At 49.9% G+C, this 26,645-nt stretch overlaps 2 protein-coding genes across 2 annotated transcripts; one reads left to right on the top strand and one right to left on the bottom strand.

Annotated features, from left to right (window-relative positions):
- Window positions 1–56: 56 nt before the first annotated feature.
- On the top strand, window positions 57–6,425 carry LOC308037895 (solute carrier family 22 member 13-like; the record flags this gene model as incomplete). The annotated part of the gene is made up of 10 exons (XM_080339975.1): window positions 57–428; window positions 1,907–2,010; window positions 2,360–2,514; window positions 3,076–3,244; window positions 3,618–3,738; window positions 4,193–4,287; window positions 4,604–4,818; window positions 5,300–5,408; window positions 5,563–5,773; window positions 6,330–6,425. The coding sequence occupies 10 exons, from the start codon at window positions 57–59 to the stop codon at window positions 6,423–6,425; spliced, it is 1,647 nt and encodes a 548-aa protein (XP_080196101.1).
- Window positions 6,426–11,666: 5,241 nt separating this feature from the next.
- LOC308053380 (solute carrier family 22 member 13-like) lies at window positions 11,667–26,645 on the bottom strand (the record flags this gene model as incomplete). Its single annotated transcript, XM_080364230.1, has 12 exons — window positions 11,667–11,760; window positions 11,888–12,097; window positions 12,252–12,360; window positions 13,191–13,405; window positions 13,877–13,971; window positions 14,426–14,546; window positions 14,920–15,088; window positions 15,213–15,367; window positions 16,140–16,243; window positions 17,526–17,924; window positions 25,017–25,155; window positions 26,524–26,645. 12 exons carry the CDS (start codon window positions 26,643–26,645, stop codon window positions 11,667–11,669), a joined length of 1,932 nt encoding a protein of 643 aa, XP_080220356.1.

Raw genomic sequence — 26,645 nt, 5'->3', positions numbered from 1 at the left:
TTCCAGTCCTCTGGAAAGCCTGTCCTAGCACTGTCCTGTTCCAGACGCAGCTGCCAATGTCAGGCATCGGGGAAATTTTGAAAACGGTTGGTGAGTTTGGGCCGTTTCAGAAATGGCTGGTGCTGCTCACCCTGCTCCCCTGCCTCAGCGTGGCTTTCCACCAGTTTTGCCAACTTTTTATGGTTCCAAACGTGCCTCATCACTGCAACACCAGCTGGATCCGTGCCATCGGCCCCAACCTGACCGAGGAAGAGCAGCTGAACCTCACCCTGCCCCGGGATGCAAATGGGGCATATGAGCAGTGCTCCATGTACTCACCGGTGGACCGGGACCTCGACTCCATCGTGGCCTATGGGCTGAACGCCACGGAGAAGTGCAGCAGTGGCTGGGTGTACCCCTCAGCACAGCCGCCGTCCCTGCTGACCGAGGTCTGTAATCACCTTTGATGTGCCGGGGAGGTGGAGGGGAAGGACACCCAAAGGGCTGCCCTGACCTGCAGTTCAGTTGAAGCCGGTACTGACTGTGGTGCAGCTGGGCTGGGTTGATATTCACATCAGGTGTGTTCTGGGGACCTTGGCTACACCACTCAGCCTCTGGTGTGGTCCCTGAGAGGTTGCAGGCAAGCGGGCTGTGATATAGACATCAGTGGGGCCACAGGCAGAGCTGGTGGAGACATTAATCACTCCTGGTGGGACCTTTTCGTAGAATCACAGCATGGCTGGGGTGGGAAGGGACCTCTGGAGATCATCCAGTCCAACCCACCTGCTCAAGCAGGTTCACCAGAGCAGGTCACACAAGAAGGTGTCCAGGTGGGTTTGAATGTCTCAGAGAAGGAGACTCCACAGCCTCTCTGGGCAGCCTGGGCCAGGCTCTGGCACCTCAAAGGAAAGAAGTTTCTCCTCATGTTCAGATGGAACCTCCTGTGTTTCAGTCTGTGCCCGTTGTCCCTCATCCTGTCATTGGGCACCACTGAACAGAGTCTGGTCCCATCTTGACACCCACTTTTGAGATATTGATCAGCATAAATAATGTCCGCTCTCAGCCTTCTCTTGTCCAGGCTGAACAGGTCCAGCTCTCAACCTTTCCTCAGAGCTCTTTTGGTTGTCCCTGCCCCTCCGCACACCGAGGGCCACCTTCCAGCTTCTCCCTGTGTACAGCTTTGTGCTTTGGACTCCCCAGTCAGGGCTCAGAGCATGGTTTCTCCTCCCAGGAATGGTGGGGAACTTGTCAGGGTGACAGGCTATGGGATTTCTGCCTCGGGGTCTCAGCGTGGAGACTCCAGGTCAGGGTTGTCACAAACAGCCGGAATTCCTCACTGCTCCTCAATTTGTGTGGAGGTACCAGTGGAGAGGAGAGGGAGAGGGAGAGGGAGAGGGAGAGGGAGAGGGAGAGGGAGAGGAGAGGAGGGGCTTGCAAAGCCACACATCTAACAGTCAGCAAGAGCTTCAGCAACACAAACAGTGTTCTGGTGAGCGATGCTAAGGTTCTTTCAGTGCTTTCTGACCTCTCTGTATTTCCTATACATGTTCTTCCCTACGTGACTCTTTCTATAGATGCACTCTGGATGCTGGCAGCTGCAGAACATCTCTTTACTAGAAACTGCTCGGTCCAGGAATCAGCATCGTACTTATCCTTTTTCCCTTGGGAAGGAAGGCAGTGTAGGAGAAGCAAAGTGCTGGGACTTCTGTCCCAAGTCGCACTTTAAGCAAAACTTCCTAACCAGGAGGGTTCTCTGGGGGTACCTGGCCTGGGGGGGAGTCCGACAGGTTCCAGGGCTTGGGAGAGCTTGTCCCACCACTGCCTTGTGTGGTCTGTGCACACCATGGAGATGCACATCCTTGGAGGCGGGATCAGAAAGCATCGGTAGCCTGTTGAGAACAAAACCATCCATGTTTCCTTTCTCCAGTTTGACCTGGTGTGTGACAGGAAGGACCTGAATGACATCTCCCAGTCCATCTACATGATTGGGCTGTTCCTAGGATCCATGATCTTTGGGCCACTAAGTGACAGGTGAGGAGACACAACCACCCAACTGGAGTCTGTGCAAAGCCAGCAATGAGCGGAGCAGCAGGCTGCTCCCAGCCTGCGCACTGCACCATGTGTGTTTTGTCACTGCTCATCAGTAGCAGGGACCTTGAGCAAAGTCCTCAGGTCCCACGAGGACACGGCTGCGCAGGGAGGTGCAAGGGAGAAGGGCACAGTGTGCATGCAAGGTGCTTCGCATGTCAACCATGAGTCCAGCGTGAGCCTCATCACCCTCAAGAGAGGGTGATACAGTCACCGTGTCACCCACTGGGCTCTTCAACATCTCCATGAGGTGATTCGAGATACCAACTGTGTCTTCCCTCTTCCTCCTCAGGATCGGCCGCCGGCCAGTCATTCTGATCTCCATCTTCCTTCAGGGCTTGTTTGGTGTAGGAATTGCCTTTGTGCCCCATTTCTATGTGTACATGGCCTTCAGGTGTGTCGTGGGGGCTTCGGTGTCAGGGATCACCATGACGATCCTGGCCTTAGGTGAGTAGGATGCTCATGCCCTGATGCAGACAGATGTGGCCTCTCAAGATGCAGTAGGAAAGGTCTGTAAAGAAATAAATCATTCTGTATGACCTGAAAAACACTGCAATGAGGACAGGTCTTGCTCCCTACTGTCCTTTGGCATGTTGGCATCTCCTCAGCCCTGAATGAGAGCCACGGGCAGCATCTCTCCCATGCCAGCGCTCAGAGGAGGGCAAGGGGATAGCAGGTCAGTGTGGGGAGAGAGCCCGGAGGCTCTGGGACATGACTGATTTGGGCACAAGCTCTGCCCCAGTGAGGCGCTCTGTGGATGCTGAGAGCAAAGAGATGGCATACCTGAGCTTCATGTGCTCTTGCAGAGGACCATGACACCATGATGATAAAGAGAGGTGATACATCTTATGAAACACTAATGGCTTGTGTGTGTGACCAATGCCAGAAATATAACTGTCAGTCCTCTCTCCTCACCTCCAGGAGAGCTTTTCTCCAGGACAAACTCCCTGTCAGCATCCATGGAAATCACTTGCATGGATGACTCTGAACCTTCGCTCTTCTTTTCAGCTACAGAATGGATTGGTGTCTCCTCCCGGCCAAAGGCAGTGCTTACGTCTCACTGCTGTTTTGCCATCGGACAGATGATTTTGGCTGGTTTGAGCTACGGTATCCGCAACTGGAGGCTGCTGGAGATTGCAGGATCTGCTCCTATATTTGCCTTTTTCTTCTGCATCCAGTAAGTGGGACCTGGGCAGAGATCCTTGCAGACAGGACAGCACCAAGTGTGATGGGTGGCAGTGAGGAGGCAGCAGCTCAAGAGCAGGATGGGTCTTTCCCATTAGAGAGCAGATGCTGCAGGGGCTCCTGCAGAGCCCACCACATCTCCCTGGAGCACTGGACCTCTGAGAGCAGCAGCTGCTGTGCTTCAGGTCTCCAAATGCGACCTTTGGGGCCTAAGTGTAGGCCTGGAAAAACTGACCTGAGGAGGTATTTAGACTCCCTCCATCACATGGAAAGCACATTGGTTGCTGGACGTGATCACGGGGAGCTGGGCTGTGGGGAAATTCAACTGGTCAGAGCAGAATCTCCTGATTTCACCTCCTGGGCAGGGTGCTCCCAGAATCAGCTCGGTGGTTAGTGACACGAGGCAGAATAGAAGAAGCCAAGAAGCTCCTTAAGAAGGCAGCATCCATCAACAAGCGCACCATCCCACCAGGACTCCTTGAGCAGGTACCCGTCATGGCTTGGGGACCTGCCAGTGGTCTTCAGAGACCTTGCTCTGTGCTGGGGTTTGTAGCAGCCACTGGAGCTCAGGTCACCTGAAAAACAGCTTTCCATGCTGGCTGGGGATGGTTTGGGGATGGACCGCGGGTGGGTGACTCTGGTTTTGGCTGCGTTGTACAGACACAAGGCTGGGGAGGAGGCCCAGCTTCTGCTGAGGCTCAGCCTGGGGCTTTCTGGAGTCCACCTTGACACATGGAAAGGATCCAAGTGTTTCCCTTGTCCTTTTCTCTGTAGGAGTGCTGAGGATGAGCATGAGGTGTCTGTTTAGTCTGTGAATGCCCAAAGGACATGCCCACCCCAAAGACCCTGCTACTCCTCCAAGGTTCTGCCTTGGGCAAGCAGAGCACGGGTGGAGGATTCCTTTGCTTGGTTTAACTCTTTGTCTTTCTGCATTTTGAAGCTGAAACCTGAGACACAGACCAAGTCTGGAAGTATTCTGGATCTCTTTCGGAAGAAGCATCTCCTGAAGGTGACTTTAATCATGTCATGTGCCTGGTAAGACATAGCGTGGTCCCCTCATTCTGAACTTGTAGGTGAAGAAAAGGAGGCATTGATGGTTAGTCATAACTATAAATTCACCTCATGGGTTTTGAGTGTTACTGATGGATATTTGTGCATCTGACTATTCAAGATGCTATGGGGTTTTTGGGAAAAGTTAGAGCCATTCAGTTTTTGCAGTCCTGTGTTATTGGTCTGGTTCTATGTACCCTTGGAAATTAGGTATTTTGGTCAAAATGTTATCATTTGAGATCAGTACTGTATTTGCTCCTGGCCAATAGACATGCTCAGTGCCACCCTGCCTGGCTTTCAGGTTTGTGAACAGCCTTGTCTACTATGGGCTGAGCCTGAATGTGACAAATTTTGGTCTGGACATCTACCTGACACAGCTTGCCTTTGGAGCGGTGGAAATCCCAGCCCGTCTTGGTTGTATCGTCTTGCTGCAGTGGTTTGGGAGGAAGAAAACCCAGGCTGTTCTCATGGTGCTGAGTGGCCTGGTGTGCCTGATCATCACTGGCATCTCTGAAGGTGAACAATCTCTCCCCAACACGAGAGGGCAGCCCCTGCAACAGAAATACACAGAGACTCAACCCTTCCCTTGCTAGTGCAGATCCTGTCCTCCCAACCAAGCCATTTCACATCTCTCAAGGCTTGAGCTGGCCCTAGTGCTGTGATCACAAGGGATGTGGTCAACTCCCCAAGGCCCATTCCCATCAGTAAACATTTGCTTGCCAGTTGTAAGAGGAGAGGGTAGAGCAGCCTCTGGTGGGCCACCCATTAGCAGAGTTGTCCTCTGGGAAAATGAATTTGTGGGATGGCGAGATGATTGAATCAAAGTGTATTGAGGGTGGCCCCAGGGCCAGAGCTGCTCCTCAGTCCATGTTCAGGCACTGTTCAGTGGTGATGGCTCCCTGTGGGCAGCATGATTGTCATTATGCTTTTCCAACCACCATCCCTGAATGGTGCTGGATCCTTGTCCCACCGTGGTGTTCTCTCCTCCTGCCCTCAGCCCAGCCCGTGGCAACCACAGTCTTGGCCACCATTGGCAAGTTTACAGCCTCAGCCTCCTTCTCCACCTCCTACGTCTACACCGCAGAGCTCTTCCCCACAGTCGCCAGGTGAGGTCTCCTCAAACTTTGATGCTTCCCTCCTCCATGGATAATGGCAGTGGTGGGGCAAAACCCCAGTTGCTCCCATGGCCACACTCAGTCCCATGGTGGCCCAGGGGATGCTGAACCCTGCCTGTGCCTCCCACCGCCCCTCGCTCCCCAGGCAGACCGGCGTGGGGCTGTGCTCGATGTCAGCACGGGTGGCAGGGATCTTGGCCCCACTGATCCGCCTCCTGGGCCAGTACCACCCAGCCATCCCCATGGCCATCTACGGGAGTGCCCCCGTGCTGGGGGGGCTGCTCTGCGTCCTGCTGACCGAGACCCGCGGCACGGAGCTGGTGGATGACACAGGGGACAGCCACCCCAAAGCTGAGGTAGGTACCTGATGGTGCCTGTGCTCCCTCCTGGCCATGGGCACCACCAGACCCTCTTGAGCAGGACCACAGGGTGCCAATGCTATGGGACACCATCGGCACCGCTTGGACTGGGAGCATCTTCAAGGGCTTACAGCAATGAGAGGGAGGGAGGGCTGCCCCACAGCGGGGGCGGGGAGGAGGCCCCATAACGCTGCCCAAAGGGGTATCTCAGATCCATAGTGGTCATTGCTTCATTTCTGTCCATGGAATGGAAGGACTCCAGGAGTGGCTGGTGTTTCGCTTTGCTCCCCCTGCCTTTCCCAGAGAAGGGCTGGTGCCTCATAGATGTGTCTTCTTGGCTTTTGGTCTCATATGGCTCCCAGCACCCAGTTACCCATGGGACGGGGTTGAATTGCACCCTGATACTTTTGTTGGGAGAAGAGTGTCCATGGGGGCCCAGAGAGAGAGTGGTGAATGGGAAGCCAGGTTGCTGAAGGCTGTGTGTCTCAGAGAAGGCTGCCATCAGCTCCTAATGGATCTTTCTTTTCTTTTTGACTCTTTTCCCTTTCATTAGGTCCACAAAAATGCCAACAGCACTTCAGAAAATGGACACATGAAAGGAAAAGACGGTGGCCAAGACAATGAGTACACAAAGACCACTTACTTCTAGCTGGACCTGCAAGCGGCTGTAGCTAAAGGCAACCAAGTGGTGTGACCGCACTGAGGGCAGGCAGGGTCTCCATTTGCAGGACACCCCCACCTCTCAGGTGGTGATTGCCAATTCTTGCCTTTCCTTTTCCTTTTTTGCCTTCCTGTATCTCCCTCTATAGCTTGTCCTCAGGCACTGCATGCTGTCTCTGGTGTTTAAGAGCGCTCTTGATGGAAAAAATCTGATGCTTTTCGTTTAAGGAAACAACAAAAGAAAGCAGAAAGCGGGATGGATGCAACGTTTTCTCCTCCTCTTTTCTGTCCCATATCCAGGAATGTGAGACTGTAAACTTTGTGTGAGTGAGACACCTGCTAGAGCATTGAATAGACTTGCAAAGGAGGGCTGAGCTCATTAATACCAGAGCAGATGCAGCACTGAAAGCAATCTCACACTTGCAAGGAGGAGTGATTTCTCTTGACTGTCTAGCATGGTCTGCTCACCCTCTCTTAAAAACACTCTTTTAAATTTTTTCCTTTATTTTTTTTAATAAATTTGAGACACTCGACTGTGAAAAAAAAAATATGATGGGAGATACAGCAAGACACAGTGAGCAAAGATGTCTAACAGGCAGCAGAATTGTGGCCTTGGATGAAGGTACATCATGGTGCTTTGTGCATGGAAAACTGTGCTGTCAGGCTGAGGTGTAGGACCACATTAATTCCTTCCAGGAAACTGTGAGATATTGTGGCAGTCGGTCTCTTAGAAGAAAGCACAAACCTTTCTGGGAACTATCATGTCCATTCTGCCCTGTTCTAGTCTATTAATTCTTGCTGTATCCATTTCTGTCTTTAAGTGGTTTAGGACCATTTTTATCTTATATTATGAAGAACAAAACGTGTTTTTCCTGTGCTTCCCCTCCTTTTATCTGCTGTACCTCAAGATGACTTTCTTTTACCACTGGGTTGGTACAGATGAAACCCAAAAGTTACACAATGCTGATGTTCCAGCTTTGTGTGTATACAGCTCGAAGGCTGTTTTCCGATTGTGTCAAGAAGCTTTTAAAACAGACTTTTTTCTTCTCCCCCTTGTCATACCTACATGTTTTCCATGAATCAAAGTATCCCATGGATGTGCAGCATGAGGAAGGCAGAGTTTTGGATAAAGTCAGTGACATGGGACAATGCCCCACCAGGAGGGGCTGCCTGTGGTGACATTATCTTATCTCTGACATTGCTTTTTTAAAGGATTTGCTGTGGTGCTCCTGTTCAGCGGCCCAGAGTGTAGAGGGCTTTGTCACAGTATCACAGTATCACAGTATGTTCTGGATTGGAAGGGACCTCAAAAGATCATCTAGTCCAATCCCCCTGCTGGAGCAGGAACACCTAAGTGAGGTTGCACAGGAACATGTCCAAGTGGGTCTTGAATGTCTCCAGAGAAGGAGACTCCACAACCCCCCTGGGCAGCCTGTTCCAGTGCTCTGTCACCCTTACTGAGAAGAAGTTTTTTCTCAAATTTAAGTGGAACCTCTTGTGTTCCAGCTTGATCCCATTGCCCCTTGTCCTATCATTGTTTGCCAACGAGAAGAGCCTAGCTCCGTCCTCATGGCACTCACCTTTTATATATTTATAAACATTAATAAGGTCACCCCTCAGTCTCCTCTTCTCCAAACTAAAGAGACGCAGCTCCCTCAGCCTTTCCTCATAAGGGAGGTGCTCCACTCCCTTAATCATCTTGGTTGCCCTACGCTGGACCCTCTCCAGCAGTTCCTTGTCCTTCTTGAACTGAGGGGCCCAGAACTGGACACAATATTCCAGATGGAGTCTCACCAGGGCAGAGTAGAGGGGAAGGAGAACCTCTCTTGATCTACTAACCACCCCCCTTCTAATACATCCCAGGATGCCATTGGCCTTCCTGGCCACAAGGGCCCAGTGCTGGCTCATGGTCATCCTGTTGTCCACCAGGATCCCCAGGTCCCTTTCCCCTACACTGCTCTCTAATATGTAATTTCCCAACCGATACTGGAACCTGGGGTTGTTCCTGCCCAGATGCAGGACTCTACACTTTTCCTTGTTAAATTTCATTAGGTTATTCCCCGCCCAACTCTCCAGCCTGTCTAGGTCTCGCTGGATGGCAGCACAGCCTTTGCCCAAGGTCACTCCTTCCTTTATAAAGGCTGGTGGCTGCCTCATTCGAGCTTCTATGGAAAATAAGGTGTTAAGGCTTAAGGCTGAGGGAAGAGCTTGGTGCAAAATGCACAGTTGTTGTACGAACCACAGCTCTTTTTGGGAATCCTGCTCTGAGACTCTTGGTTTGAGCTCATTTTATAAATAAAGGTATCCAAGCACATCTGATGTGCTTCTGCTTCCATCTCATTCATGCCTCTAGTAGGCTGAAGATCCATTTAATCTACTCTTCTCTAGATCATTGCACCTGGTTAGCTTGAAGACTCTGGCACGGTCTTTTTGGTTGAAGAGCACCGGAATAGTTTTCTGAGAAGGCTCAGGGGGGACCGTGTTTATGCTGATAAATATCTCGAGTGGGTGTCAAGAGGATGGATCAGACTCTGTTCAGTGGTGCCCAATGAGTGGGGATGAGGGGCAATGGGCACAGACTGAAACACAGGAGGTTCCATCTGAACACGAGGAGAAACTTCTTTCCTTTGAGGTGCCAGAGCCTGGCCCAGGCTGCCCAGAGAGGCTGTGGAGTCTCCTTCTCTGGAGACATTCAAACCCACCTGGACACCTTCTTGTGTGATCTGCTCTGGTGACCCTGCTTGAGCAGGTGGGTTGGACTGGATGATCTCCAGAGGTCCCTTCCATCCCCAACTACTCTGTGGTTCTGTATGATTCTGTGTGACTCATGATGTTTTGCCCAGCTCGGCAGAAATGGGAGGATGTCCGATGGTTTTGCTGCCTTAATGTCTCTGCTACCTGGTCTACGTATGGTCTTACACTGTCATAAATAAAGCTCACAGTACAGAGTCAAATTAAGTGTGGTGGAACAGCATGTGAGAATGCAAACGTGGCTTTGCATGTGTACAATGGGATGTTCTGGGTTCTCATCATGATAGAACGTGCCTCAGGTGACCTGAAGGGATAACTAGAGGAAAGAGAATGACCCCATAGCCAAGGGGAGGGAGCCAAAAGGCTGAAGAGATGGTGAGGATAAAATGAGGTGCAAGGTTTAGCTGGGAAGAGCAGATTCAAGACCTTGGCAGAGTGGCTTACTGAGCCATGACTTGAAGGCCAGTTGTGGGAAGGTGCTGAAGGTGGCAGTGGTGAGCAAATGCCAGGGACACTGTGAAGGGTTTGCTAAGTCATATTGAATAATGTTCAAGCCTTCTTCAGGTCCTCCTATATGAGACACAGGAGCAAGGTCCTGCTGCTGTGCTTATACCCTCATTTACACCAGTTTGTGTTCAGGTCAGAACCTCTCAGCCTCTGTTTTCTCCTTGGAGGAGACCCAGGTTCATGCATCTGGACCTCCCTACTGCCAAGGAAAATGGTTAGACAGCCAGAGGTATTGAAGACATGGAGGGGCAGCAGAGCCTGACCTGGCTCTGTGGCCCAAAGTGAGGTGAGGAGATGTGGGGCAAAGCATCTCCTGTTGACAGAGTCGCCCCACAGGGACCACTGGGGCAATCACTACAATCAGTGACACCAACAAACCGGTCTGCAACCTTGGCTATGGGACAGAGGTGTCAGGATCCCAGACCTTGGCCTCTGGCCAGAGGATGTTGTTCTCTCCTTCCTTCTGACCCCATGCTGGGGAGGCCCCAGGTGCATGAGCAGAGCAAAACCTGCAGAAAGGGATCCAGCGAGGAATGGCTGAGGAGGTGAGGAGAATCGCTAAATCATAGAATCACTTCAACTGGAAGAGACCCTCAAGATCATTGAGTCGAACTGTTAACCTAACACTGGCACTAAACCATGTCCCGAAGAACATCTACTACGTGTCTTTCAAACACCTTCAGGGATGGTGATTCAGAAGCAGCATTAAGGCTGCCATCATGACTCTATGCAATGAGTCAGTGCCAAAGCCCAGATCTTGCAAATGTCCTGCCCCACCTCCAGCCATGGCCAGTTCCCATGTGGCATTTTGCAATTCAAGGTGAAGTTGAGCACCAAAGCCGAGGCACAGAATGAGCACCACCTCCAGGCATGGCTGGCTTGGACTTGAGACACTCCAGCCTTCAAAACACTATTTGCTACAGCACAGCGCAATTAGAAACAAATGGATGCTGCAAACCAGAGTGACCAACCTTCTTCTTGGACCAAGAGCAATGCTGTGGCTTGAGGAGGTGGCTTCATGGAAGGGTGTCAAATACATTCTGTATTTGCAAACAGGTAGAGCAAGAGAGGAGGACCCCCTGTCTTTTGTACGAGCTGACAACAGCCGATCAAGGTCACTGCTAAAGGCTGACCACGCTGTTGAACTGCAGCATATACAGCACAATTCAGGGAACTTGCACAGCTTCTCACAGGAAAAATAAATATAGATTGTTCATCGGAAGACTTGGAAAAAAAACCCAGTTGTGATTGAACTCAGTCATTCTGCTTTAACACTCCATTTCTGCATTGTTTGTGGCTGATGGAAACCAAACACATTTCCATCTGTGTGTTAAATTACAGGCTTACAATTGCTGTGTAGAAAACACTCCAGAGCCAATAGCAGTTACAAAGGCCAACTGTGAAACAGTAGGGAAAAAAAATAATCAACACCATTATTCACATATTGCATTACAAGTGTCTCTTATCAAACCCAGAGTATAATTTATATTATTCACGTAGAAACTCAAATTCAACACCATATAATAGAAAGAAAAGCTAAATACATGTGTGTGACAGGGTTTCAGTGACATCCTGATCAAACGTCGAGGCTCGGACCGGCGAGAAGGCTGATGGCCCAAGCCATTAGTGCAGGAGGGACACAGCCCGGCGCCCACTTGCCCAGCACTACCACTCTACTGGCGATTCTTTATTGCTGTAAAACACGACAGGGGTGGTTCCATGGGTACCAGTTTGCAAAGGGACTGGGGGACACGTCGGGAGGACACGCGCAGCCGGGCATCACAGACTGGGTTTCGTGAACAGTTCCAAGTGTGTCCTTAGCCAATGCAGAGTGACACAGATCTGCTCTCCCTCTGCCCACAGGTGTTCTGTGGATCATCTGAAAGACCAGTTTCCAGCCTGCCATGCCTCAGTGGTCTGCTTTAAGAAAGACTGAATGAGACTAGACCTTCAGTATGTGCCTGTCCATTCCTTATTTGCTCTCTGAGGTTCTGTAGAAGTCCTTCTGTAAGTCTATTCCATCCCCTGCAGTGTCTCTCTTCGACAAAATTTCCAGTGTCCTGCTGCTGAACACAAGAGGGAAAGAGAAAGAGATTATAGTATTTCCGTTCTGTTTTCTGCCATATTTCTCTCCACCTTACATTTTCATTTTTGGATCTTTTTTGCCTTAAATTCATAGCTCCGGGTACCTACCTCGGCTGGGGGTTGGCAGCCTCTGTGTCATCCACCAGGTCAGTACCGCGGGTCTCGGTCAGCAGGATGCAGAGCAGCCCCCCCAGCACGGGGGCACTCCCGTAGATGGCCATGGGGATGGCTGGGTGGTACTGGCCCAGGAGGCGGATCAGTGGGGCCAAGATCCCTGCCACCCGTGCTGACATCGAGCACAGCCCCACGCCGGTCTGCCTGGGGAGTGAGGGGCGGTGGGAGGCACAGGCAGGGCTCGGCATCCCCTGGGCCACCATGGGACTGAGTGTGGCCACGGGGACAATTGGGCTTTTGCCCCACCACTGCCATTAGCCATGGAGGAGGGAAGCCCAGAGGCATGTGGAGACCTCACCTGATGACCGTGGGGAAGAGCTCTGCGGCGTAGACGTAGGAGGTGGAGAACGACGCTGTGGCTGTAAACTTGCCAGTGATGGCCAAGACGGTGGTCACCACGGGCTGGTCTAAGGGGAGGAGGAGGGATTTCTGCTGTGACCTCCATGGAGAAGGTTCAGTTAAACCAAAGATTTCTGCAGTGGGATTTTTTTTGAGACAGGCCTTTCTAGTGGACTTACCAAGCAAATCTACTGCTTAACCCATTGAAAATCACTCTTAGAGCCCCCTTTCCTGGACAGTATCTTCTGGACAACTGATAGGTAGAACCCAGATTTTTCCTGAGGCCTTGAGCATTTCCTAAATCTGCAACTGGAGTGAGTGAGCCACTGCTGACCTTCGGAGAGTGCTTGGCTGTAAATGTCACATCCATGAGCTTGAAAGCATCATGTAGCTCCCCTTTGTCCTCTAGCCTTATTTGCAGCACTAGGATAGGAGCAGGGGTGAGGGTATGAACTGCAATGTATAAGTAGGAATAGATAAGGGGGTGACATTTGCCTTTCCTGTCCATCTAAAGAAGGTAGACGTGGTGGCTTTCAAAACACCTCTTCTGCTACACCTTAGTGAGAGGAGGCTGTGGTGCATAGTAGATGGAGGTGCTGTGCATGTTGGGGGCTGGTGATGGTGGTGGTATGTAACTGGTAGAGATGATGGTGTCTAAAGGGCACAGCCTGCCAAGGACCAGGAGCTGTGGAAGGACAAGGCACAGCTCTAAAGGAGGAGAACTTCATGGAGAGAGGAATCCAGCATGTTAGGAGTGCAGCAGCACTTGAGGCAGCTCAGCCCCTGGGAGCAAGTGTGGGTCTGTGGCCAGCCAGGCTGAGATGGTGGGTCTGAACCATGAAAGAGATGGCTGGGGCTCTACCCAGTTGTGCTCTTGTGTTGGGAAGAGGTTGTTCACCTTCAGGGATGACAGTGATGATGAGGCACATGATGCCAGACAGCAGCAGCAGAACCACCTGGCTTTTCTTCCTCCCAAACCACTGCAACAAGAAAATGCAGCCGAATCGAGCTGGCAACTCCACTGCCCCAAAGGCAAGCTGCGTCAGGTAGATGTCCAGACCAAAATGTGTCACGTTAAGGCTCAGCCCATAGTAAACAAGGCTGTCTGCAAACCTGAAATTCAAGTAAAGTAGAAAGAATCTGTGACCAGATGCATTTTCCAGGGGTTTATCATCAAAAATTGGTTAGACCAATCTCTGACTTGTTTCTAGCCACCACCTGTGACAGTTCTGTGGGGTGTAGTTACGTGAGATAAAGCACTATGGATCCTCATATGCTCAGCAACATTTAGATTGCACCCAGAACTTCTATGGGGCACAAAACCACTCCAAGGAACAGAGATTACCAAAAGCTGGAATTACTCAATTCTTTCTCACAAAGCCCACAGCATCTTGAATAATCAGCTTCTCCCCATGCCCAGACAAAGCAGATCTTGTCCAGTATGAGGACACAGAAAGGTGGCAGATGAACACGCAAAGATGACCCCAAAAATCACATTAATTTACAGTTCTTGTCAACCCTCAGTGCCTTCATTCCTTCTTTTCTATACCGGAAAGTATGGAAAGAGGGGATGCTATGTCTTACCAGGCACATGACATAATTAAAGTCACCTTCAGGAGATGCTTCTTCCGAAAGAGATCCAGAATACTTCCAGACTTGGTCTGTGTCTCAGGTTTCAGCTTCAAAATGCAGAAAGACAAAGAGTTAAACCAAGCAAAGGAATCCTCCACCCATGCTCTGCTTGCCCAAGGCAGAAGCTTGGAGGAGTAGCGGGGTCTTTGGGGTGGGCATGTCCTTTGGGCATTCACAGACTAAACAGACACCTCATGCTCATCCTCAGCACTCCTACAGAGAAAAGGACAAGGGAAACACTTGGATCCTTTCCATGTGTCAAGGTGGACTCCAGAAAGCCCCAGGCTGAGCCTCAGCAGAAGCTGGGCCTCCTCCCCAGCCTTGTGTCTGTACAACGCAGCCAAAACCAGAGTCACCCACCCGCGGTCCATCCCCAAACCATCCCCAGCCAGCATGGAAAGCTGTTTTTCAGATGACCTGAGCTCCAGTGGCTGCTACAAACCCCAGCACAGAGCAAGGTCTCTGAAGACCACTGGCAGGTCCCCAAGCCATGACGGGTACCTGCTCAAGGAGTCCTGGTGGGATGGTGCGCTTGTTGATGCATGCTGCCTTCTTAAGGAGCTTCTTGGCTTCTTCTATTCTGCCTCGTGTCACCAGCCACCGAGCTGATTCTGGGAGCACCCTGCCCAGGAGGTGAAATCAGGAGATTCTGCTCTGACCAGTTGAATTTCCCCACAGCCCAGCTCCCCGTGACCACGTCCAGCAACCAATGTGCTTTCCATGTGATGGAGGGAGTCTAAATACCTCCTCAGGTCAGTTTTTCCAGGCCTACACTTAGGTCCCAAAGGTCGCATTTGGAGACCTGAAGCACAGCAGCTGCTGCTCTCAGAGGTCCAGTGCTCCAGGGAGATGTGGTGGGCTCTGCAGGAGCCCCTGCAGCATCTGCTCTCTAATGGGAAAGACCCATCCTGCTCCTGAGCTGCTGCCTCCTCACTGCCACCCATCACCCTTGCTGCTGTCCTGTCTGCAAGGATCTCTGCACCGCTCCCGCTTACCAGATGTAGAAGAAAAGGGCAAACGTTGGAGCAGATCCTGCAATCTCCAGCAGCCTCCAGTTGCGGATACCGTAGCTCAAACCAGCCAAAATCATCTGTCCAAAGGCAACAAAGCAGTGAGAAATAAGCACTGCCATTGGCCGGGAGGAGACACCGACCCATTCTGTAGCTGAAAGGAAGAGCAAAGATTCAGGATCATCCTTTTCAAAGCATGCAGGACTGTCAGGTCCCTTTTGTTGTTGCGTCTTGTGAGGGGACATCTTTCTACCGCAGGACAAGGGCATTCTACTCACCCAAGGCCAAGTCAGTAATCAGAATTCCTGACACTGAAGCCCCCACAACACATCTGAAGGCCATGTACACATAGAAATGGGGCACAAAGGCAATTGCTACACCAAACAAGCCCTGGAGGAAGATGGAGGTCAAAAAGACTGGCCGACGACCCATCCTGAGGAGGAAAAGTAAAGACACATTTGGTATGTGGAAAGACCTCATGGAGATGAGGAAGAACCTACATTGATTTGGGAACCATTAACAGCAGAGGTGATTTGACACCCATATGAACAAAACTCCTCTATGCACCCTGGGAATTAACTGGCAGGAAAAGCAGCATCTTCACTTTTGACCAGCTGTGGTGCTAGCACAGGCAGAAGGAGATGCTACTAGAGGAACCAACCCTTGAAGAGCCCCCATGTCTCCTATCTTGAGAGCAGTGAGGATCAGACTGAAACGGGGTGTACTGCTGGCTCCCCTGTGTGGCACCAGGTTCACATGCTGAGCTGTTCTCCCTTCCATGTCTCCTGTGTGGCCATGTCCTCCAGGGAGCTGAGATCTTTGGTTTGGGTCACCATGATCACAGCATGGCCATCGGAAGGAGGTCACATGGTCTGGTTAACACCGCTGAAGGTGGGTCCAACTCTCTATCCAAATGGAGGTTTCTGAGATTCTTGGAGACACCCTTGGGTAGCTGAGACACCATTTGGGGCTGGACCTGTGATTCCTGCAGGACCCCTCTGTAAGGCTGTATCTGCCTCCCTCTCTCTTTAACACTCAGACATCTACAGATGTCTCAGGTGGATCCTGATGCCCTTGCTCAGGTAAAGGGATAAAATTCTGCGGAGGGGTATTTCGTGCTCAGTGCATGGAATATCCTGAACTCTCAGTGGGGCTGTCCCTAGGTGTCAGGCAATAACTCTGGGAGGCTGGCTGTGTCTCCTCACCTGTCACTTAGTGGCCCAAAGATCAAGGCTCCTAGGAGAAGTCCCGCCATGTAGACAGACTGGGAGATGTCGTTCAGGTCCTTCCTGTCACACACTAAGTCAAACTGAAGGAAAGAAACACAGCTGCTTTGGCTCTTGACAGACTCCATCTGCTTTTGGGGGGGTGGGCAGCCCTGCTGGTCCAGGGTGGACACAGGAGTCATGTGTCCAAGATCTCACTCCAGGCCCTGGAAGCGGAGCTCCCACCCCCAGGGACACAAGCCTCCATGGTGAGCACACAGGACACAAGTCAGTGGTGAGACAAGCATACAAGGTGCTCAGCCTCCCTCTTCATCCTGGTGCACATCTCTCAAGCCGTGGGACCTGCAGGACTTTCTTCCAGCGCTGACATCCCTGAAGGAGCCTTGTGGTTGGCAAGTTTTGCTTGAAGTGGGACCTTGAGGTATGAATCCCAGCAGTGTACTTCTCCGGCTGCAAAGGCAGGGTGAAATGGAAGGAGGAGGAGGAGAGAAGGAGAGTGGTAAAGGAGGACTGGTGCAGGAGTGGGAAGGGGTTGCAGCAGCTGCTGAGGAGCCTCCAGAGAAACTCTCTGTGAAATGAGCACAGTGCTCCAGGAACTCCAAGAAGCCTTTGCAAATGCTGGGGGCTGAACCCCTCTGGTTTCAGCTCAGATGAAGGTACCTGTGAGAAAGTACTGGAGCTGGGAGTGAAGAAAGAGGGAGAGAGAGAGGGAGAAATGAGGGAAAGTGAGAGAGCAGCAGAGGGTCAGAATTTGGGGTTGTTGGCAGACAGAGCCTTTGCTCAACTGCATAGCCCATGGAATGCCTCGAGGCAGCCTTGAAGGTCCCTGGAGGTCCCAGAAATGTGAATGACAAGTCCTTGGAAAGTCTTTTACAAGGAAGGTGATGTGAGAAGAGCAAGGCTGAAGAATAAGGGAAACAGTGGCAGGGACATAGCACGTAGTGCCATGATCTAGTAAACAGACTAGAGTTGGACCAAGGGTTGGACTCGATGATCTCTGAGGTCTTTTCCAACCCAGTCGATTCTGTGATTCTGTGTGTGAAAATGTCCATCCAGGCAACATGCATCATGGGTTCAAGGACCTGGAGGCTGGAAGCGGGAGGAATGGTGGGCAGAGCAGGTACTGGACTCACACCCTCACCATCTCTGCCTGTGGCCACCCCCAGGCATCTACATCACGGTCTTGCACACAGCCTCCCAAGGAGTACCACTGTGATCTGTATGATGGAGCCAAGATCCCCCAGTTCCTGCTGTAAATCTCAGCCTGATGGCACCACAGCTGGTGTTGGCTTAACCAACCTACAGAACAGGATCCACCCATCCCTTCCCCTCCACCTCCCCGGCACATCAAAGGTGATTACAGACCTCGGTCAGCAGGGACGGCGGCTGTGCTGAGGGGTACACCCAGCCACTGCTGCACTTCTCCGTGGCATTCAGCCCATAGGCCACGATGGAGTCGAGGTCCCGGTCCACCGGTGAGTACATGGAGCACTGCTCATACGCCCCGTTCGCGTCCCGGGGCAGGGTGAGGTTCAGCTGCTCTTCCTCGGTCAGGTTGGGGCCGATGGCACGGATCCAGCTGGTGTTGCAGTGATGAGGCACATCCACAACCATGAACACTTGGCCAATCATTTGGAAAGAATTAAGAAGTAGCGGGAGGGAGAGGAACAGTACCAGCAATTTCTGATATAGGCCAAACTCCCCCAGAGCACTTATAAAATCTCCAAACTCGGTCATGGTGACAACCTCTGTGGCCAGGCTATGCTAGGGTATATCGCTTAAATAGGAGAACATTAATGTTTAAACTGTGTGAGTCCTAAAGTCCTAATCAGATGTGATAAAATGAGCACGCTCGATTACTATTACTATGATACACTGCAGTCCTGCGGCGTGCACTTTGTCACCAGCTTTTCCCTCCCTGTTCTTGGGGCCAGAACAAAGGTGCTAGTGGATTGCCACCCTTGGGGATAGTGTGGGGACATCTTATCTTATCCCACTCCAGAGTGTTTCCCAGGGTCTCCTGAAGGCAGTTGTGCTGCAGTGCAAAGTTTTTGTCTGCAACATAGAATCACAGAATAGTTTGAGTTGGAAGGGACCTCCAAAGCTCCCCCAGTGCCCCCCCTGCCATGAGCAGGGACATCTTCACCAGCTCAGGTTGCTCAGAGCCCCGTCCAGCCTGGCCTGGGATGTCTCCAGGGATGGTTCATCCACTACTTCTCTGGGCAACCTGGGACAGGCTCTCACCACCCTCAGTGTCAAAAATTTCTTCTTCACATCTAGCCTGAATCTCCCCTCTTTTAGTTTAAAACCATCACCCCTTGTCCTGTCACAACAGGCCCTGCTAAAAAGTCTGTCCTCATCTTTCTTACAGGCCCCTTTTAAATACTGAAAGGCCACAAAAAGGTCTCCCTGGAGCCTTCACAAGGTGAAATTGTGGCTCTGCAAATGAGGGCTAATTTTCCTACATGTAGTGAAGCAAACAGTAATTTTCCTGCTCTCGTTAATGTCTTAATGGTTATATAGCCCATTCTGTAGACCATAGTACAGAAAAGCACATCTCCTCTGGACTGGAAATATGGCTGGTAGTGAAGTAGGCTTGGTTTTGACACTGTGTCCCAAGCTGTCAGTTTTCATTTACCCCAAGTAGACTCCCTCGTCAGTCATATAAATAGATCTGAACTACAATGTCTTGGGGACAATCCTAGAATAGATTTGATTTATAGAGTACCCATATGAAAAACACAGCAGGCTATGCACACAGACATGCAGAGCACACAGGATTTGGGAATAAGAAATGACACCAGCCTGGCTTTGCCTGAGCTTCTAATGTCACTTGGAAAGCAGATTGACCTGATTTCTACTGCACATCTGAGCTGCTTCCTGGACACACTCCTGGAGTGGTTTGTGTCTTTATTCCTTGAAACTGGAAGACTGGATTCCCCTCAGTGTGTGAAATTCAATGCATAATTTGGCAAAGGTCTCCTGGCTTCTTTCACTTTAGTGATAAGGACAGGTCACCAGACACTGACCTGCGCACTTCATGCCTCCTCTCAAACTTTTTGTCCGTCACTCTCAACCCAGATAGTACATCTGAGCCTCCAGCAAAGCTACTGAAGGATGACACAAGTCTGGGCTGACATTTCATGAGTGGGTATGGCACTGACATGCTTATGGAAGTGGGAAGAGGGATGGAAGGCAGGGTTCTAAAGCATCACCCTCTAAGCTGGAGTTGGAGGAAGAGGCCATACCGGTTAACACTCTTGGGATTAAAGGAAGGGAGGAGTAAATGTTACTTAGAGTTGTGCATATTCACACCAGCGATGTGTATCATGCACACACCACACAGCCAAACACATCACTGGTCTCTGGATCCACATCCTCGGATGAGAGGACTTGCTGTTATTGAGAGACATGGCTTGGACAGGAGGTTGAGCTAAGCAACCTCCAGAGGTTCCTTTCTGCCCTGAATCCATCCCTGGCCATGTTGTGGGATGATTTGGCCGAGGAGATCTGCTGTGGTAGAGGCATTTTGACGCTGTCCTGCTGAATTGATAGAGTTTCTGTGCTTATTTCTCACTGAGTGACAGTTTTGCCCAGGTGGATCACTAAAACTTGCAAAGCCTCTTGAAAAATGGAAAAGCCTCTACTGGAGGTCATGAGAAGCCAGCAGGTCTCAGGGAATATCGGGGATGGACAACTGGAAATGCTGTACATCCATGTGCAAATGTCAAGGACGGGAATAAGGGAGAGAGCATCCATGGGAATAGTTCAGAGAGAGAAAATATTGCCTAGGGAGGAAGGCTGGTGTGGGCAGTAGGCATTGATGCACTAATTCATGGACTTGACTTTTCTCTTTCACAGCTCTGGACGTGAGGAGTGACTATGGCTGGAGGTTTATTTGGACACCTGTATGTTGTGGTGAATTGTGACCAGGACAGATTTGTACCCACCAGCAGTGGTACTTCTATGTTTCCCTCTTCCTCTTTAGTGCCACCAGTGAGAGGCTTGGGAGTGTCACGTGCTGGTGACCACTTGGTCTGGGGTGTCACTCAGAGCATCTTTGGCACAGGTAACTGACCACCCATTTCCCACTGGCTTCACTGAAAGGTGCTTAATCCCTAAAAGCCTTTAGGTCTCATTTCTCCACCTCTTCAACACAGCTTGACCAGGTTTTAGGCAAAGCTGTGACATGGCAGAACTTCTTTCCCAAGTCTTTTGCCCCATCCCAAGGTGAGTCTGACTTCAGCACTTAATGAGTCATGTAACATTCAAGGACATCCCTCTTTTCCCTGTTTCACGGTGTTTGGACACTCTCCCTGCACAAAGCACTGACACTGCTTTGCACCAGATGCATGCACTGAGCAGCTTCATTCCTCCTGCAGATCCAACAGACCCAGGGTTATTTTGGCACTAGTGAGGCAGGGAGATGGTTTTTGATTTTAATTTATTTTAAAAATTAATCGTTTTAACACCTTCATTTTTTATTTATTTATTTATTTATTTATTTTAAATTATAGACAACTGATTAAAAGAGGTGAAGTGATATGCACCACAATCCTTTCCACAATACACGTGTTCTTGCTTTGACCCTCTGAGGTTTCTGGTGAGCTTGTTTATCATTAGTATAGTTGTTAACTCCTATAATATTTATATTATGGCAGCAAAGGACAGCTGGGGAGGGTCAGAGTGCAACCACACTGGCAGAGCAAATGTAGCAATGTCCCCGTGCCCCAAGACTTTAATAGACCTGGGTTCCCTTTCCCCCTCTGTCCTGCACATGGGGTGACCTTGGCAAGGTCATTTCATTTATCTTTCCTTATCATTGTACAATGAGGCTAATGATGGCGACCTCCTATGTGAAACAATTTTGCTGTCTACTTAAGGAAAACTATAATGAGGGGAGTGAGATACTATTATTAAGTGTAGGCAAGCCACATGGTGGAAAGATGTATGGTGTTTTGGGTTGGATTAATCTCTGGATGTCTAAATGGAGTTGTCTATATAAACAATAGATACCTAAGGTTGCGCTGCAGTTAGTGGAGATGGATAGACACAGTTTCTACAATCCAGAGAGCTCTGTCTGCTTTTTGAATGCAGTTGTCTGGTTTAGGATGGGTTGAATCACTCCCCAGACTGCACTGGCTGCACTTACTAATTCTCTATTGATTCTGATGTAGGATTAAGCATCTGTTTACCTTTAAATGCTTATGTTGTGAACACCTAAACCTATTTCGGAGGGAAATCTTCACCACCCTCAGCTTTGCCTTTGCCCATTGCATTTTACTTGTGCTCATGTGGCCAAGGATTCAGTTCCTCCCTGACAATGGCATTATCTTCTCATTTGAGTTTCTCATTCTTGGTTAGCTTGTTGCTCATGGCTGTTTGCTGGCTGGATCTCTTTGGAGGTCCATCTCCTCTCTGCCATGCAGGCAGTTGCCATCCCTTGAGAGACCTTGGCAGTAGATTGTGTAGAAGATCCTCTCTGCAGAACACCCCTGGGTGCAGAGAATGTGATGCTGGTTGGTCTCTCCTTGGAGATTCCTCACACTGAAGTCAGTTCTTGCAATGTTCTTTTATGGGAACTGAGCACTGACCCACTGTGGCCAGGATAGAGATCTTAAATTTATCTCCTTAATCCATTAATAAATCAACATACCCACAACTGAATTTGTCTCATGCCAAAGGAGTGAGGGATTTCTAAATTGATTTAATGAATCAACTTTTGTCCCATATCAGCTAACTCGTGCTACAGGAGTAGGAGGTGCTTTGCCAATCCTTTTTTTTCAACTATATAAAGAACTCCTGGTCTACAAGACCATCATTTAATACATTTGAGTTTGCAGAAGACAGACTTGTGTAATCTTCTCCAACTTCTGATGTTTTTCTACTCCTGTTCATTTTTTCTGGAGCCTCTGGGCCCATTTTGGCTGAATCAGCATTGAAAGCATCAAAGATAACCTGATTAATGGTTTCAGAAGCATGGCTGGTGATTACATCCATAGAAGGAAAATTGTCTTCCTGTGTATATGAATGCTCATTTGTTGAGCCTTCAGCATTGAAACCCAATCCAAATGTATAATCTCCCGCAGTCTTTGGAGGCTGGCACTGCGGATCCAACTGCTGCACCAGCCCACAGCTCTGACTGCCTTCCAAATCTCTAATATTCATCTCATCCTGTCCAGCAAGAAGTGAGAAGCTGGAGGTGTCCCACAGCACCAGTGGGGCGTTTGTTTCTGCTAGGATTTCCTGGCATAATTCGGAAGTACTTGGAACGAAGGAAGGTGGAGTTTCTGCCTCTGAATTTTGCACGTCTGAAATTGGGGTTTTTCTTGCCATGCTGGGAAAATCTTCTCCTCCAGAAAAGAATGAGTTATTGTCATCCAGAAAATCCACGTTGTCTAACTGAAGGTCAGCTTCCTTGTGTAACTTTTCTGAATTGCCTGGTGAAAAGGATGTCCCATCCTCTATCACTGTGTTGTGGACATCCAAACCCAATAGCTTCTGAACTTCTAATGGATCAGTATCGTGATAATTACCCTCCCTGATGAGATTTTTGCTGTTATCAGCTGCAGGCATAAACTCTGGAGGAGGATGTAGAAGGTTTGTTCCACTTTCTGAGGTCACTGCAGCTTCTTTCTGATTTTCATGTGCTGGCATCAGAGAGGGCCAACTGCTGCCCCATGGCTGCCAAACCTGACTATTGAAAGCCAGTTGGTCATGAATGTTAAGTTCAGTTCTCTCATGTTTATTGTCACATGAAATATTTGTGCCGGGAGCTAGAAATAGGACATTGGTCTCCTTGCCCTCATTTGAGTCTGAGAAGCCTCCAGAGCTCTCCTGGATAAAGATGTCCACATTTTCTGGCTGTGGCAGCTGATTATTCTTGGAGGACTTTTGTTTTGCTTGGCTGGAGGCGCTGAGGAGGTCCTGGGGCTTTTCTGGCCTGTCATCAATATTTGTTTGTTCTGAGGATCTTGCAGGTTTTTCTTGTTGACTTTGCTTCTCCTCTGAGGAGTAACCAAATAAAGTGACAAGGGCTGACTGGGGCTTAGTGGCTTTCCTTTGGGTTGTTGTTTCCTTTTTGGGAGTACTGCCTTTGTCTTGAGAACCAAAAAGTGTAGTGAAGGGGTTTTTCCCAAGCCTGAAACCTTTACCTGACATCTCTCTGCAGGCTTGGCTGCTTCTAATCTCTTTGCTCTGGGCACCAGGTGTTGTAGGCTCAGTGCTTTCCCCTGGCAGTTTCAATTCCATTGGGTGACCTCTGGGTTTGTCTAAGGATGTATTCAGTTTGGAAGAGTCTAATGTATTGGTTGGTTGCTCAGAAATGTGAAAGACGTTTCCACTAAGAACTTCTCTGGGATCCTTTGATTTGGAGTTGTTGACTTCATCACGTGAGGTCTGAACGGCACAGATTCCTTCCAGAGGTGTGTCTGCTGATACTGGAAAATCCTTGCTAGGCGAGTTTATATCATGTCTAAAAATATCCTTGTGAGGGTTAGTTATCAGTGCACCGCATGTGCCCTGAGGTTCTGTTTCTTGTACAGAGGACACACTGTGGTCATCTGTCTTATCTGACAAACCAGGTGAAGAGACTCTGCTCTTTTCTACTTTGTTTTCTTGAGATATATGCTCAGGAATAGGCTCTTTCAGAAACTCTGATGTACTTACTGGTTTCAATTCTTTCGCCTTATCAAATTCTGCCCTTTTGCTCTCAGTTTCAGGCAAATGACTTATGCTGGATGGCTGCGTATTTTCCCCCAAAGTTCCTGGTACCTGTTTCCCATGGAACCTATCAGTGTTTACCTTTGATTTCTCATTCACCTGCTTAGTGATCTCAGGTGACACACTCAGACTTTCTGGTTCCAGGGAGCCAGAAGATACAGAAGGGGTCCTTGGCACATCAGACAGACAATGGGCTTCTTCAGCTTCATTTTCAGGGGAAACCACACCCTCAGCTCCACATTTGAGCTCTATACTTGTGGTGGTTTTCTTTCCAGACTCTCCTGGCACACAGGTGGGCTGTGGGCTGTTCATTCTCTCCCCAAGATGATGCTCGTCTTCTGCAGTAGCTGGGGCAGCTATGGTCAGTTCAGGCTTGTAATCTGTCATCACAGGCATGGTACATCCTTCGTTGGATGTGCTTAGAGACCCACGGACCTCGTTCTCCTTCACTGGGATCCCTACAGCAGAGTGGATGCGGCCCCCTGCACCCCCCAGGTACATCCAGTTGGTGGGTTTAGTGGTTTGACATCTGGCATGGTGGACAACAAGCGATCCACGAGGCAGGGGTGTCACAGGCTCCAGGACTAGAGGGGACAAGGCAGAGACAGGTCCCCTCTTCAACAGGGTTTTGTCCTGCTGGATCGCAGCCACTCGCTGCGACACCTTCCCCCCTCGCTTCCCTTTGGGCACATCCCCATCCCCAATCTTTTCACCATCTCCCTGTTGTCTGCTATTGGGCCAGGGACACGTTTGCTTTTTTCCCTTGGTATAGGTGACACCGGGTAAGAAGCTTCCCTTCTCCACCACTGCCTCTGCCACTGATTTTCCCTCCTGACCCCTGAGCATCATCCTACCTGCCCTGCTGCCCACAGACTGGTTGGTTTGCAGGCTCAGTGCAGGCTTTTTCCAGGAACATACTCCAGCTTTTCCATCCACAGCCAACAAGGCTGTCTCTGAAGGCGGCCAGACCATTTTGAGCTTGTTCCCTAACGGGACAGATGTATTGTTCAGCTCTTGCCTGTGTTTACCCAGCTGCAAGCCCCACCGTGCATTGAAGGATGTGGGTTTCTCTCTTGTTTCAATTTGCTTTTTGGCCCCATTATACCAGTCCTGGGGCTGTGGTCCTCTGCCTACCATTGCCATGTGCCGAACCTGGTGGCCTCCTAGCCGGTGCTCCAGCCTTTCCGTCTCGCTTCTGCTTTTAGCTCCAGCCATCTGCTTGTAGTGGACTTGGCAGTAGAACACCCCATGGAGGGCAGCATAGTTTTGCAGGCTGGAAAACACACATTGGCATAGCTGTTAGTGGCTGGCTGTGTGGGAGGGAAGGATTAACAGTAGCACTGATGGACAGGTTTGCAGAAAAATTGTTTTTCATTGGTTTGTAGAATGAAACCTTTCAAAAGCAGTGTCTGTTTTCTAGGGAGATGTTTGATTTTTCTTTCAAAAACCCAAACACATGAAAAATTGAATATTTCCTTGCAATACCTCTGGGAGTTGTAGTCCAAGTTATGTGCTGTCCCTTTCTCATTTACAGGCCAGGCTTCACACCAGCCCTTCATCTCTCTCCCTTGTATGCACAGCATGGGCCATATGGGTAAAATGTGCAGGGCTTTCGTGATACAGCAACTGCATGATGAGAGAATGTGTCTCTACAGCTGTTAGGGGGCAAGAGGATGGCAAGGAGCCTTGCAGAAAAGGACCAGGGTGTCTTGGTGACTGACAAGCTGCAAACAAGCCAGCAGCGTCCTCTTGTGACAGAGAAGCCAACCACATCCTAGGCTGCATTAGCAAGACTCCAGCCAGCTGGTCAAGAGAAGTGACTGTTCCTCTGCATTTGGCCCTTGTAGGAGCACATGTGCGGTACTCTGTCCAGTTTTGGGCTCCCCAGTGCAAGAAAGACATTGGCATACTGGAAAGAGTCCAGCAAAGGGTCACCAAGGTTGGTCAAAGACCTGGAATGTGTGTCATCGAAGGAGAGGCTGAGAGCTGGGTTGGCTGGGTCTTATAAGGAGAAGGTTAAGAGGAAGGAACTCATTGCTGTGTGTGTCTATTTTATGGGAGGTTATAGACAAGATAGAGCTGGACTGTCTTTGGAGGTGGACAATAACAGGACAAAAAGCAATGGGAACAACTTACAAAGTGGGAAACTGCAATGATGTATGAGAAAAAACCCCTTTTCTCTCATGGTCAAATCTTGAAGAAGGGGACCCATCTGAGAGGCTGTGAAATCGCCATCCTTGGAGCCATTCACATCTCCCCTGAACATGGTCCTGAGCTACCTGCCCTCCCTGGACCTACAGAAGCCTGAGCAGAGACTTCCAGAGGTCCCTTCCAACCTACCTGACTCCATAAACATGTGAGCATTCAGATTACTCCTCCAATTAAATTCCATGTCAGCATTCCCAAACTGAAAATATTTCATGTATTTTCAGCTCATGCAGATTCCTGATCCGCAGGTGTCTACAAGCTTGAGGTGAGCAGTCTTCAGAGTCCAGTGATGGAGAGGCAGATTGTATCACAGAAACTCTCTGCCCTTTCTCATTTCTTGAAGCCTGCCCTGTTGGAATTACTCTTGGACTGTTGTGATTGAAACTACATGGACAAGCCTCAAAAATAAATGCACCTGGGTCCAGCCACTCACCTCAGCTTCCTCCCGCACACCTGGCAGCAGAAACATGAGCGGTGCACACAGACTTTGTCAGTGACCACACGCTCCATGGAGTAGACAGGCTGCAGGCATGAGGCACACACTTCTTTCAACAT

This window comes from Nesoenas mayeri (genome assembly GCF_963082525.1).
Source record: "Nesoenas mayeri genome assembly, chromosome: 2".
In the NCBI taxonomy this organism is placed as follows: Eukaryota; Metazoa; Chordata; class Aves; order Columbiformes; family Columbidae; genus Nesoenas; species Nesoenas mayeri.
Note: the sequence above shows the minus strand (reverse complement) of the source record. Positions and strands in the feature narration are given on the sequence as shown.